Source organism: Emydura macquarii, unplaced genomic scaffold (genome assembly GCF_026122565.2).
Source record: "Emydura macquarii macquarii isolate MOO-44397 ecotype Brisbane River unplaced genomic scaffold, CSIRO-AGI_Emac_v2 contig_1146, whole genome shotgun sequence".
Taxonomy (NCBI): Eukaryota; Metazoa; Chordata; order Testudines; family Chelidae; genus Emydura; species Emydura macquarii.
The window spans coordinates 1,492,332-1,506,452 of NW_027131283.1; the positions used below are offsets into that span (position 1 = coordinate 1,492,332).

Genomic DNA, 14,121 nt, shown 5'->3' on the forward strand with positions numbered 1-14,121 from the left:
GGGAATTTAGAGAATATAAAATGATAGTTCTCACACATTAGGCTTAACAATATTTAACAGACTTCTTTTATCCACAATATGAATTAGTCATTGACATTGAATAGGGGTTAACAAAAACAAAATCTCAAAGAACTTTAAACAGTTTGACTAAAAATCTCTTACCCTCTCACTAACTCTACTTTCACTTTTGGCCATTGTGTGATGTCATCGGTTTTCACAGTCTTTCAGGTTGGACTGGACCTGAATTTCTAATTTGAAATAAAAACAGAAACAAATATGTTGGAAACCAACAAAAACTCTTCAGCCCTTCCCCATACATCATGAAGGCACAAGCATTTAATATAGCATTTCACAGACATTGAGGTATTGTTTTGAACTGGGTGAAAACTTGTTTCAAGTTGAATTAATACCTCATTTAGGTGAACACACTTTTCACTTAAGGTAGTACCAGACATGGAATTTGCGCTGCAGTGGAATTTCACTGGCATTTTAGAGATGGTCCACTGTGTTGATGTGGGCAGCCACAAACCATGACACATGTTGTTGAGGACTGCAAAATGACTCAACTTCCTTGAGTTCGTCATGCCTTAAACATTACTGATAAGAACACTGTAGCTTGGCTTGACCAGATTGCATAGGCCAAATAAATAACTTAAAATAGTTGTAGGAAACACTTAAGGGGCCCACCCCTAAAACAAGGCCTAATAGAGAAACTAGCACCATGTGGGCAGGGAGGTCCCACTCAGTATTGTGACCAGGTATGTGTGAACGCAGTAGCTGGGAGAGACCAGAGAGCTGGAAGCATGATGTCTGATCCTGGAAGAAACCTGGGGGGAGTTAACTGAGGGCTTGTCTTCACTTACCTCAGAGATTCGGCGGCAGACGACCAGAGTTATGCAAACTATTCCAAAAACTTGCGTAACTCCAGTTGACTTCTCTGCTTCTGTTCTGCGTGCCGTTTTCATTGCACTGCGCCAATGTGAACTGCGTTCCCGTCGATGCAGCGCTGCACCACTTGAGAAGGTGGTCTTAATATGTTGATTTCTGGATTGACTGAGTGGGTCTTCATTGACCACTCAGTTGATCCAGAGAAGTCAATCTGATGGCAGTGAATTTGCCGCTGTCAGTGAAGACATAGCCTGAATCGATGGTGCAGGTTGAGAAGTACTGTGAAAGGTGCTGTGAGCAAAAGAAGCTGTTTCCTGCTATCTCATTCCTTCTGTACTCAGAGACACAGGACTTCGTAAATAAACAAAACTGCATCATAGGAATACCTGACTATCATCCATTTCTACTCCCAACTGGAAAATCCCCAGGATCCCAAAGTTGACTATCCTCTCGGGTCAAAAAGAGACAATAGTGTGAAAATGATCATTTTCACTATCCTTCCATCTGTGGGGGGGATGGACTACAAAACCGAAGGACTCTTTGAAAGCTCTAATTTCTATGGCTCCATATATGCAATTCCTGTTATGCAGCGAAAAGTCTTCTGACTTCATTGAAAATGTTGCCCGTATAAGGAAAGACTTGAGAATTAGAAATATAAGAATTAGCTGTTCTATTGAAAATAAACCACTTCCCTCTAATCTTGGCTTTTTTCATGATCAATAAAAACACCATCATCAGTAGTAAATACCAATCAAATCCAAAAAGGGCCAACATTATTAAGGTTGTCTGTCCCATAGGTACTGAGTTATTTATAATGCTACTCAATTTAGAGAGCTTCCTTGATTCCAAAATATTCCACAGAACATATTTAAAACTGAAGCACTTTATATATATATATATATATATATATATATATATATATATATATATATATATATTATTTATTAGTAAAAAATTTTATTAGTGAAAAATTTAATTAAAGAAAAATAATTATATTGGTTAAATGAAACTTAATTGAAAACCTGGAGGTTTACCTGCTTTCCATCTGCTTCTTAATCAGCTGGTTTTGAGCAGTGAAGAATTCCTCCAAATCATGCTTGAATATCATCTGAATTACTTAGAATGTGTAGATTAGGGTTTAAGGAAAGCTGAGACTTGTACAGTAAAAACTGAAATAGGATTTTCTGTCTGAGAAGCAGTATTTCTTCTTTAGAACTATTTAATGAAGAAATAGAATTAGTCAGGAAAACCTCTATCCTGAATTAATGTCATGTATAGGCCTATAATACACATACAGTGATGTCTTCTAAAATTGTAAAGAATATTTTTGCATCTTAAAACCAGATAAGGACTGAAACATATTGAGGTATAAACAGAAGTAGTGCAGTTAATTGGGTACATTGACCTCTCTTGTACTTGGAAAAAAAGTAACGTGTAGAGGTTTAGTATATGAAGCCATTTCTGTCTCATTGTTGCTGTGTCCACATATGCACCATAGTATGGGTAAATGTAGTTAACACCCAAAAGTACTTAGCAAGACTGTTCCAGTGCAGCTCTCAAATGGTACCTCTGGCTCTGATGTACTACACCTGAGGTTGATTGTGAAGTGAAGGCCATGCCCCTGTATACCCACAGGCCTGTCCAGGGACTGTTTCTGGATGTCAAGGTCCCAGCCTCTTTCACCACACTGGAGGAAGAAGTGCCACAAGGATAGAGGCATGCCCCTCACCATGACATGTGAGTGCCCAGGCAGCTCAATAGGTTTTTTGGGCCGTCAGCTTGGCCCTTTGTAACCCACCAGCTTCATTAGAAGCTCCCCACACCCTCATCAGATCTTCTGACTGCCAGACAGAAGATGAAAAAAACCTCCACAGCAGCTTGTCAATTTCACCATGTGGGAAAAATCTCTTCCAGATTCCAAAACACAGTCCCACACCACCCGCATCACCCAATGGGAATGGTGGTGGATAGGACAAGCCCCAGCACCTGGATGATAGAGGATATATCTACACTTGGAGCTGGGGGTGTGATTCCCAGCTTGAGATGACATAACTGTGTTAGCATTGATCAAGCTCGTGTGCTAAAAATAGAATGTAGCCATAGTAGCGTGATCAGCAGGAGGAGCTAGCCACTCCAAATACATGCCTGTCGGAGATGCTAGGTATGTACTTGGGGCAGCTAGCCCCTCCCTTCACTGTGGCTACACTCTATCTTTAGCATGCTAGCCGGATGAGAGCTAGAGTGAGTAGGTCTCCTCGAGGTGGGAATCACAACTGCAACTTCAAGTGTAGATCTATCCAGAAGGTGCCTCTCCCCTTCTTGGCACCATGAGGAAGAAGGGGAGGGAGAAAAGTGGAAGCACCAAATACACCAAGGGGATGAGATATAGAGTAGCAAAAAAAAAAAAAAAAAAAAAAAAGCCACCCACAACAACCAAAGCTATGCAGGATGCTGGGCACAGATATGCCATCATGTTTGATGAGGGCACGATCAAGCATTACTTTCACTTTTTAAAAACCCTCTGTAGAATTGACAAAATAAAAAAATTCAAATTACATGATAATTTTCCTAATGGACATTTCTTCAGAATTAGGACAATTTTAACTTGACTCCCTGAAATTCAAGTAATTACATTGTTCAATGTTCCTAATAATTCCTCATTAAAGCAATTAGTACTGGGCAAGTTTAAGGTTTTGTGTCACTCAGACTTACATTTTTCCAGATTTTAGCACCGCAGTTAAATATATTTACACTCAAGAGCCTGTAACCAGGTTGCTTGTCTTCTTGATAGATATCTGTGGACTGTGAACACTCCTGTACTAGTTTTCACTTCATGAATACTTGAGTGAAACTCTTTAGCAAGTATTTATGGGAATTGGTAGTTTTGATCTGAAGGGGGAAAAAAAGGATTATTTCTGCTGACAAAAATGGCTTCTAACTGCAAAAAAATGACATTTCACTCTAGAAAAAATTATGAGTTTTCTTTAGTGCCGTGAGAGGGCTGTTGCTTCCTGAGTAGTCCCTGGTGACCAGAATTCCCTTTGAAACAACCTCTCTTTGTTCTCTCTCTTCAGAGTCTTTTAAAGACTCTCCAGAGCCTTTCTTATCAATCCTATCACTGTTCAATTGTGGCTGATTTGCAAAGTCTTCCAAATAGTCCCACCAATAAAGTCCATCACTGCAATCCAAAGGTTCATGCTTATCTCTGGCTTTTCTGCTATCCACACAGAGCTCTTCCCCTGCCACAGCCTCCTTTTCAAAGGGTCACTTCTCATAACTGTCTCTCTCTTTGAGTTTAATCTTCTGGTTCTGGCTTGCTTCTCTTACAGAATCATAGAATATTAGAGTTGGAAGGGACCTCAGGAGGTCATCTAGTCCAACCCCCTGCTCAAAGCAGGACTAACCTCAGCTAAATCAGCCCAGCCAGGGCTTTGTCAAGCCTCAGCTTAAAAACCTCTAAAGATGGAGATTCCACCACCTCCCTAGGTAACCCATTACAGTGCTTCACCACCCTCCTACTGAAAAACTTTTTCCTAATGTCCAACCTAGACCTCCCCAACTGCAACTTGAGACTGTTGCTCCTTGTTCTCTCATCTGCCACCACCGAGAACAGCCTAGCCCCATCCTCCCTGGAACCCCCTTTCAGGTAGTTAAAGGCTGCTATCAAATCCCCCCCTCATTCTTCTCTTTTGCAGACTAAACAAGCCCAGTTTCCTCATAAGTCCTGTGCTCCAGCCCCCTAATCATTTTTGTTGCCCTCTGCTGTACTCTCTCCAACTTGTCTACATCCTTTTTGTAGTGGGGGACTCAAAACTGGACACAGTACTCTAAATGCGGCCTCACCAATGCCGAATAGAGGGGAATAATCACTTCCCGGGACCTGCTGGCAATGCTCCTACTAATGCAGCCCAATATGCTATTAGCCTTCTTGGCAACCAGGGCACACTGCTGACTCATATCCAGCTTTTTATCCACTGTTACCCCCAGGTCCTTTTCTGCAGAACTGCTGCCTAGCTCGTCGGTCCCCAGTCTATAGCTGTGCATGGGATTCTTCCTTCCTAAGTGGAGGACTCTGCACTTTTCTTTGTTGAACCTCATTAGATTTCTTTTGGCCCAATCCTCCAGTTTGTTTAGGTCCTTCTGTATCCTATCCCTACCTTCCAGGGTATCTACCACTCCCCCCAGCTTAGTGTCTTACCACTGTCTTCCCTGTTCTGCAGGAGAAGTTAGTGTATATACTGTCCTCCTCCAGACATATATGTTCATGGATGAGGGTGGGACAAATTTAACATGAAGGAGACTTGATTAGCCAACTTCAACAAATAGATTAGACTGTCTCTCTCTTTAAATAATGTTTTTATTTCTGCTTTTGCTAAAAATTGTGAAGGTCACTATGGAAAGCATTCTGACTACGGATTACTACAGGAGATGTGTGATTAGCATTTCCTTTAGTTAGGGGAACATAGTTAGAAATTGTGCAGTGAAAATTCAGGCTTGCAAGAAGACTGTAGTGCATACATTTGAAATCTGAGCCAGACTAATGTGTAGTACATTATTTTATGGTTTCCTTGTAAAAAATATTGAGCAGCCCCAACTTAACCAAGATGGGGCCACCAGAATTTTAATTTATACCAAGCAGACTTAACATATTACTCCAGCCTTTGGGAGTTACATTGGCTGCTTCTCTATATCAATTTGGCCTTAAAATATTTTAATGAGTTCTTAGATGGTGAACAATTTCGGATCTGTGTATTTTTTGTCTGAGTTGTAGTCTCAGCACAAGCCTAGTGCTGCTTGAATCATCTGAAGCTATTTCAAAATTGGGATTTATTCCCATTTGAATTTCGAAATGTCACCTCAGGAGACCTATTTAAATCTAAATGTGCCTTATGGTCTATAATGGCATAGCACTTTTGCATATTGTTAAGTGCTCTGGGATGCATTTGCATGAAAGGTGCTATATAAACTCATTTTGATTTACATTGTATTGTATTGTGACAAGTGCAATAATCTCTAGGTTTCCTATCCATTAAAGAACTCATTTCACAGCTCACTAATTATGTGAATGAGAAGGGGAAATAGATCCTTTTTCTCTAGGGTATGGCGAGCAGATGGCAGAGTTCATTTCCACTGGCTGAGTCTGAGGTCCTCTTCTCAAGTTTTGGTGGCAACGCTTGCCACTATTTATCAAACAAAATGGAATAGACATATTGGTTTCTTTGCACAGCGTATGGTATCAGTTGAGAGACTAGCTCAGTACTGTTAGATCCATGCTGGTTAGCATTTACTGGGCCTAAACACACTATTTATTTGGAGAGGCACAAGATAACAATTAGAATAAATAAGAATTTTAATGTAAATCTGAATTGCCTCTCATTTATGGTGAAAATTGGTCAAGTCAACTCCAGGGATTAAACTGATTCCTGAAAAAGTTATTAGTGAATATGCTCAGCACCTTTGGGATTGTATCTTCTCTGTAATTCTAAAATGGAAAAATATTTATATTTTCACTGCCTTTGTACCTTTCTTCTTAGCTGAGGTCTCTGCTAATCTTTCATTTTTCTCCTCACTTGAGAATAAATTGCTCATTGACTTACACATGCATAGTGTGATTTATATAGCCCCTCAAGGTACTGCTTTTTAAAATATTACAAACAAGTCATTTTAGTTGTCAGAGCTCTGCAATGATCCTGGATAGTATGTAATTGGGCTCTTATGTCAGGAGTCAAAAAGAAAAACTAAAACTGAAGAGCTTGACATTTCTGATGTAGGAACTTGATAACTATGTTTTATTTGACAGTGTTGCACAGGCAGTCATATTGTTTTCTCCCTGCATTATAACAAACAGCAGGACAGATTTTTTTCCTGTCTCTTTTTTCCTGTCAAGCACTTTCACTTGTGTTCACTGCACTGATTTCGTTCTACTTTTAGACGGACGCAGCTTTAATGTATGATGCAGTTCATGTGGTGTCAGTGGCTGTCCAGCAGTTCCCACAGATGACTGTCAGTTCATTACAGTGTAATCGGCACAAACCATGGCGCTTTGGGACCCGCTTTATGAGTCTCATTAAAGAGGTATGTCATTAATAAAATATGTTCTGGTTTCCTCCTCCTCCCCATCAGTCTACTTTAATTTAGATTTGATTTTTTTTTCAGCAGGTGGGACTTTTTCTACTTTGGAGGTTGGAGGGGTGGGGGAGAGACTTGCAGCCAAAACAGCATTTACATTTAAAAAAAAAAACTGTTCTTACAGGAACAATTTATAAATATAAAAAACTCAAAAGGGGAACAGTACTGTACTGCAAATAAACAAAATGAAATGTTTTTCTGATCTTTTTTGAAACATCTGTGATACTAAAACCATCATAGAAGCAAACATGTAATAAATAATTCTAAAAGCAAAATTCTATCTTACATTCCTTGGCAGACACCTTCTCAGGCAACCTTTACCTCATCCTTTTCCACTTCATTCTGTTTGCTATTTATTCTATATGGCCCTGGTAATGTACAAATCTATAGGCTGGACTATTTTCTTCCATAAATGTCTCTTAATTTATGAGTTTATTTTTATTTAAAATATAGTGCATATACAGTCATGAATAATTTAAGAATTTGAGAACAATTATGTTGTCCAGTACGTGCTGAGCTCTGAATTTCCCATTGTAAGTATAGGAAATAACATGGTAAAGATAAATACAGCAGTGCAATAAAATCTAGTTTTTAACAGTGCCTGTTTGTAAGGTCATAAATTTCTTTTCTGACATCTCCTCTTGAATGCTTTCAATATAAACAGATAATATTGGGAGTGTAATATACTTCTTATTTTCAGTTGTTCACAATGACTCTGCTTGCAGAACCCATTAATAGCATCATTTGGCTCTATCACTTAAAAATTGTCATTTCTAAGTCATAAGAAAATAGTATATTGCTCCTTCTAATAGTAAGGGTTCATTTCAGATAGGTGCTGACTCAGGGCCATCAATGTCTGTTATCTCAAAAGGATTTGAGGTGTCTCAGCACCTTGCAGTATCAAGACCTTATTTGCAGGGGACAAAAAAAGACAGACAAATGAAACATATCCAGCACAGAGTGAGGAAAATAAAAAAGTAATTATAAATGTCTGAAGAGATGTAATGGAAGCAGCCTTTTATCACGCCAAGTAAAACTGTTTTTACTGGCTAAAATGAAAAGCTGTTAAGAAATTGTGTGCTGAGATTAAAGAAAGGTTGGTTTAATTAGGAAAAAACCCTGAGAATTTCAAAAGTGAATATGAAATTATTTTATTTTTAAATCAGCCACAAGGTAAATTATTTAAACATAATGAATAATTAATGTTCCCATTTTGGTAGAAATTAATTTTTTGTTCTTTTTTTTTTTTGGCTCCTTATTAATGGAAATTGTTTTTCTTCCTCCATAGGCCCACTGGGAAGGCCTCACAGGCAGGATAACTTTCAACAAAACCAATGGCTTAAGGACAGATTTTGATTTAGATGTGATCAGCCTCAAGGAGGAAGGTCTTGAAAAGGTACTTGATATGTTCAGCCTATTTGCCTAGAGAGTAATGTGAAGTATTAAACAAATACTTAAGTTATTTCCCCTATATTAGAAAGCTATTTATACCACTTTGCAACCACAACACATTGAATGTAGGTGCATATTTGTGCTCTTAAGAAGGAGGTAGCATTTAATAAACAACCCTAAAAAAAAAAATCATATGACTCAGATGGAAATAGAGAGTTAACTCATAATTAGGAAGTAGAGGAAAACATTACTTAGGACAATTTAAGCATTTTGTTTTGTGTAATGTGTTATACTAGCACAATGGGAATGTGCACTGCCTTCATTAACTAGGGTCTTGTTACCATTATAATTAAGAAACACTTGGGTTTTGCTTTAAATATTTGTGTATACAGTTCGTATCCATAGAGAGAGATTTCAGAATATCAATCACCAGACAAATATAAATAATCAACATATCATAACTACAGAACAAGAACTAAAAATGATAGAGTAACATTTTTCAGTATACGTTAAATGCTTAAGACAGATTTGTAGGATGCTCTAGAGACAGTATATAACAAGCATATATTTTGCAAAGGATGGTGATGGCAAAAGATGGCTGGATACGGAGCTGAGTGTGTTTCTATAAGTAGGGCTGGGAGTTTCTAGAGATGGTTTGTTATCTTTTTAAACGGTTTGTTAGGAAACTCTGAGGGATGGGGTAATAATGTGGGGAAGGATTTGAATGCCTGCGTGAAATGTGAACAGCTTTCTGCTGTAAAACAAGAAAATAAATGGAGAGTACCTGTCCTGCCTTATAGGTACTAAACGTACAGTCGGGATTTGCTCAACCCCAGTCCAAAATTACAGTTGACAGCGATACATTGGAAAAGCATGCAACACTCACAATTTGGACCAGGGTTGAAATTCTTCCCCTCAGAAGTCAAGGTCTGTGCTCTCATTGATTTTTAATAGGGTCAGAGTTGCACCCTAGATTTTCCAAACATTTGCTCAGCTTCCCTTTAGGCCCCTAAGTGAAGTGGCTAGTGTTTCAGAAGTGTCCAGCACACTGGACCTGTCATTGTTCTTGAAGGAGCTCCTGGGTGCTGAACAATTTGGAAAATCTGGCTACATCTTTAGGTATTTCTGTGGGAGCGGCTCAGCGATGAGTTCTATTGAAAACCTACTCCATAATGTGTGGTTTTCTTCAACTGAGTCCAAAAGAGAGTTAGAGTATGACTTAATTCAGCCACATAGCAGAGAGAAAGAGAAACATGCACAGCCCCGTTTCACCTTTCTGTTTCATATAGCTATGGCTGTATAGTGCCTAACAATAGGCACCCATATTTGAATTTTTGGCCTGATTTATCTCCGAATCCATGTCCATTGTACAGACCCTATGCAGAGGTTAACAAGGAAGAAGTTAACCCTTTCCCTCTAGGTAAGAGCAGCATCTCAGATGTTTGCTTGGAATACTGGAATTTGTAGGGGAGCAAAACTGGGTCTGCTGTGGAGAATTCTTTAATTCCCACTATGGGCCAAATTTTGGGAGCTGTGGGGACCTTGGGATTGAGTCTGATCCAAAGAGGATGGGTCTCTTGGAAAATGCATGGAGCAGAGAAGAGAACCAGGAGAGGGGATGTAAAGATAAGCACTCACCAGTTCTAAAAATCAGGCCTCTCATGTAAGTGCCTACACCTTCAAATGCAGGTGCCTAGTTACAGGAAACCACATTTGAAAATGTTGGTCTGAGATCTGAAAGTGATTTCAAATGAGCAGAGCAGGTTGTCACACTACAACTGTAGCATGATCAGAAACCCAGTTAATACAGCAAAGGCAGTTAAAGCAGAGAGTAAACCAGGAGTCCATCAAGTATCAAAATAGGGAACTTTTAATTTTAACTTTCAGAGTTCTAATAACAACAATCATATGAAACAATTACCCCCCTTTGAAATCCACCTTTGAGGACAAGAAACCATCTGGCAAAACCTCTTACTGAGAGAGAGAACCATCATAAGAGCTTTACCTGGGCTGAGTGTCAACTTGGATCCAGGGTCTTAGCCCAACTGTACTCTTAAACTGGAATACTTCCAGGCTGGAATGAGCTCTTGGGACTTCAGACCAGCTTTATAGTCCTTTGGCTCCACCTTTTACTCGTTTTAGCTAATCAGCCCTCTCCACTCAATCTCCCTCACTTTTTTCTTTATATATGTTTCTGTGTATACATCTTTCCTTTCTCATTAAACCACTTTTCCACCTTACAACTTCCAATCAGGAAGAAGTAAGGGGCCAACAACAAAGCATCTAAAATAAAACAAAACACAATAAATACAAACCAACTAATATTTAGTAGTTTCCCATTCTTCAATGAGGCGCTGCTGTCCTTGCAATACTAAATTCCTAACAGCAGGGGGTGCAATATAAAATTATAAATTGCATTTTCAAGCCCCTCACATGATCCAAGATGGAGTCCAGAAGTCTGCAGCAAACACTGTGACTTTTCTTAGCTCCAGAGAAAGCTTTGCCAAACATACCCTCAAGGTAAGAATGCCAAAATCTTACTCTTACTATACAGAGTAGAAGTCAGTTTTGCAACATGCAACAGGATTCTCATTTCTTTTTTCCATAAAGCTTTATGTATAACTGAATAAAGGGGTTTAATGTAAATTATATTCATTGTTATATTAACCCTATCCCAAATCACTAGTAGAAGGCTTCATGTTATCTTAGTGCCAAAGGTACCACCCAGGGCCTCAAACTAGTCATTATTCAAGAAAGTTTAATAATGGAGATTTATAGTAAGGGAGATGAGCATCTCAGAAATTCTTCCAGTGCCAAATGTTAATGTGAAGAAAGGAAAAAACTGATTCTGAAGGCGAGCTAATGAGTAATAGCTGATGGAACAGAGAGAGAGAGAACTTATTTTTATGGACCATTACAAGACTTTCTTTGATGAGAGGGGACTGTCTGCAATAGATCTCCATTTAATTAGAAGAATTAAACTCATGGATTTAAAGCAGAGCTTGCTAGGTAGATTTTAAGATAGGTTGGTGGGTATATGATTCCTATTTGAAAATGAAAAAGGATGGAAATGATCTATAAAGAGACATTTATAATAACAAAGGTAAGAATTTATGTACTAGCCAAGGAATGTGGGAAATAAGTAAGAGCTAGAAGCGACACACTTATCACAATGCGTATTATTATTGATGGGTACCTTGAGGAAGAGGTGAAGTAGCACTGTGGGCTTGATCCTCAGAGATGCTGAGCATCCTTAACTTTGACTGAATTCAAAAGGAGTTGAAGATGTTCAGCACCCCTCAGGATCAGGCCCTATAGTATGTTTCAGAAGGTGCTGCAATTTAATAATGAAAAGAATAACAGTCAAATACTAGGGTGAGGAAACAGGAAATAAAAATCAAGGAGATACAGCAAGCACCTGGTACAGACACCAAGGACTGGAGGAGCGTAAGAACAATAAGCAGTATAAATCATAAATCTTGCCAGACAAGCTTGATTGTTTTTTTGATAGTAATACAAAATTAGTGGATGAAAGGAACACAGTAGATGTGTTTGAAAAAATAATTTGAATTGGCTTGGATAGAAATAGTGTCATGTGGATTGAAAATTGCCTGAAAGAATATCAACAAAAGGTATTGATAAATGCCAACAGGAAGTGTCTATTGTTTTCCTTAGTGATCTGTGTTATGTCTGTCCTTGTTAAACATAATTATGGATCTGAAAGAGGGAACAAAAAGCATGTTATTGAAATTCACAGTTGCTACAGTTGAAATTAGGAGATATGAACCACAGTCAAGACACAGAAGTAAAACCAAGGGACCTAGAGAGACTAAAAATTTGGAAAGAAAATGCAGTCGGAAGTTTTTCAGCTCGTAAAAGATTGCAGACATACTTCTGGAGGAAAAAAATCTAAAACACACCTGATGGGAGGGAGAAACTTGGAAAGCAGTAATGGTGAGAGACATAGGGGATAGTAAAATAGGCATAGTAGGTTATGGATGTTAAAAAAATAAAACCAAAAAAACACTAGTTTGAACTGCAAAGGCATCACAGAGTAGGGAGTTAATCCCTTTCTATATGGCTTGTTGTGAACTCACAGAAATATTGCATTTATTTTTGGGGTAAATTACCAAAATATATTGACAAACTGCAGGAAGAGCAGCACAAATAATCAGGGGCTGGAGGAATTGGGTTGAATGGAAAAATTAAGAGTTAAATATTTATATTTTAGCTAAGTAGTGAGTGAGAATGATATATTGGTTTATATGCATTTGAGTACACACAACAAAGATGGGAAGTCAATAGAAACAGGAAATTAACAAACAGGAAAGTTAAGGCTATGTATTGTGGTAAACTTTCTCACAGTTTAATCAAGTAGCAGAATAGCCTTCAAAGGGAAGTGATGGAAGACCCATCTCTTGGACTTATAAAACTGTACTAGATAAAAACCTTAGAGACAGTGCAGTAGGGAATGATCCTGTATCAGAATGAGCATGGTTAAGGTCTTGTCTACACAGGTACATTCAGGAAAATTAATCTGAATTAACTAAAGGTATGAATTTGAAATGGATTTGTTAAATCACATTATTTCTGAACTACGGGGATTTAAAGTGACCGTAATTCAATTTAGTTTAATTAATTTCCAAAATGATTAAACTGAAGTAAAGCCACTTTAATTCTGCATGAATGTGTTCACAATAGAGATTTAATGTTTGAACTAATCCACTTCAAATTCACATTTATAGTTAATTCAGATTAATTCTCCTGGATGCACCCATTTTTGAAAATCTTGGCCTTAGAAGATAACAGTGCTATAAGCGATAAAACACCATGAATATACAAATAATAAATCATTCCAGACAAACCTGATGGTTTTTTTTAAATAATACATGAAAATGAAAATTAGAGTTCAGTAAACAACATATTCCCTTAGTGAATTTGGCCATAGTAAAACCTAAGTTAAATACAGTGCCAGACCCAAATTGCTGCAATCTATTATAATAAGCAAATTATCACTCCAGTTATAGTGAAGCATTACTTATAGTGAGGCTGTTGTGTGGAGGAAAATGTCTTTAACTTGGTCCCACTATACCTGGACTTTAATACAGCATTTGATACATTGTGTCATGAAATGTTGTTGGCAAAACAAGAATAAAATTGCCTTGGACAGGAACACTATCAAATGTACTGAAGATAGACCAAAAGACATAGACATAGGTCATTAATTGAGTTGGGAAGCGTTGTTCAGTGTCACACTGCAAGATCTGGTTTTCTTTAATGTCTTCATTAATGACCTGTAAGGAGGAATATGTGTCACATTATTTAAATTAACAAATAAGAAAGTGGGATGTGATATGAATGCCAGAGAGGACAAACAAATGAAACAAAAAGATCTGGAGAGGTCAGAAATACGTGCAATAACAAAATGAGTTTCAAGCAAGTTAAATGTTTTTGAGGAAAATGGAATATGGAACTCAGCTATTAAATGGGAAAGACGTATGTGGGAAGCAGTAATTTTAAAAAGATGCTAGCTCAGATTTTGACGTAATAAATACTATAGAAATGTCTAATAACTATAAAAATAATAATGAGCAGGTGGTTAACTATATATGAGCACGTCATGTGTTATGGGGCAAAAAGCCAATGTGATTTTGGCTGCAGACTTGGAATACTCACATACAGACCAGAGGAGTGGTGATACCTCTTAATACA

The 14,121-nt window shown here is 38.0% G+C and overlaps 1 protein-coding gene across 5 annotated transcripts in view; it reads left to right on the forward strand.

Annotated features, from left to right (window-relative positions):
- The window catches only part of GRIK2 (glutamate ionotropic receptor kainate type subunit 2), a 614,149-nt gene that overhangs the window by 341,231 nt on the left and 258,797 nt on the right, over positions 1–14,121 (forward strand). For 4 of the 5 annotated variants that reach the window (XM_067546518.1, XM_067546520.1, XM_067546522.1 and 1 more), the window contains 2 exons: positions 6,820–6,963; positions 8,306–8,413. In XM_067546518.1, coding sequence (XP_067402619.1) covers positions 6,820–6,963; positions 8,306–8,413 — 252 coding nt within the window. The remainder of the gene's footprint in view (positions 1–6,819; positions 6,964–8,305; positions 8,414–14,121) is intronic. The other variant, XM_067546521.1, reaches the window with a different exon arrangement.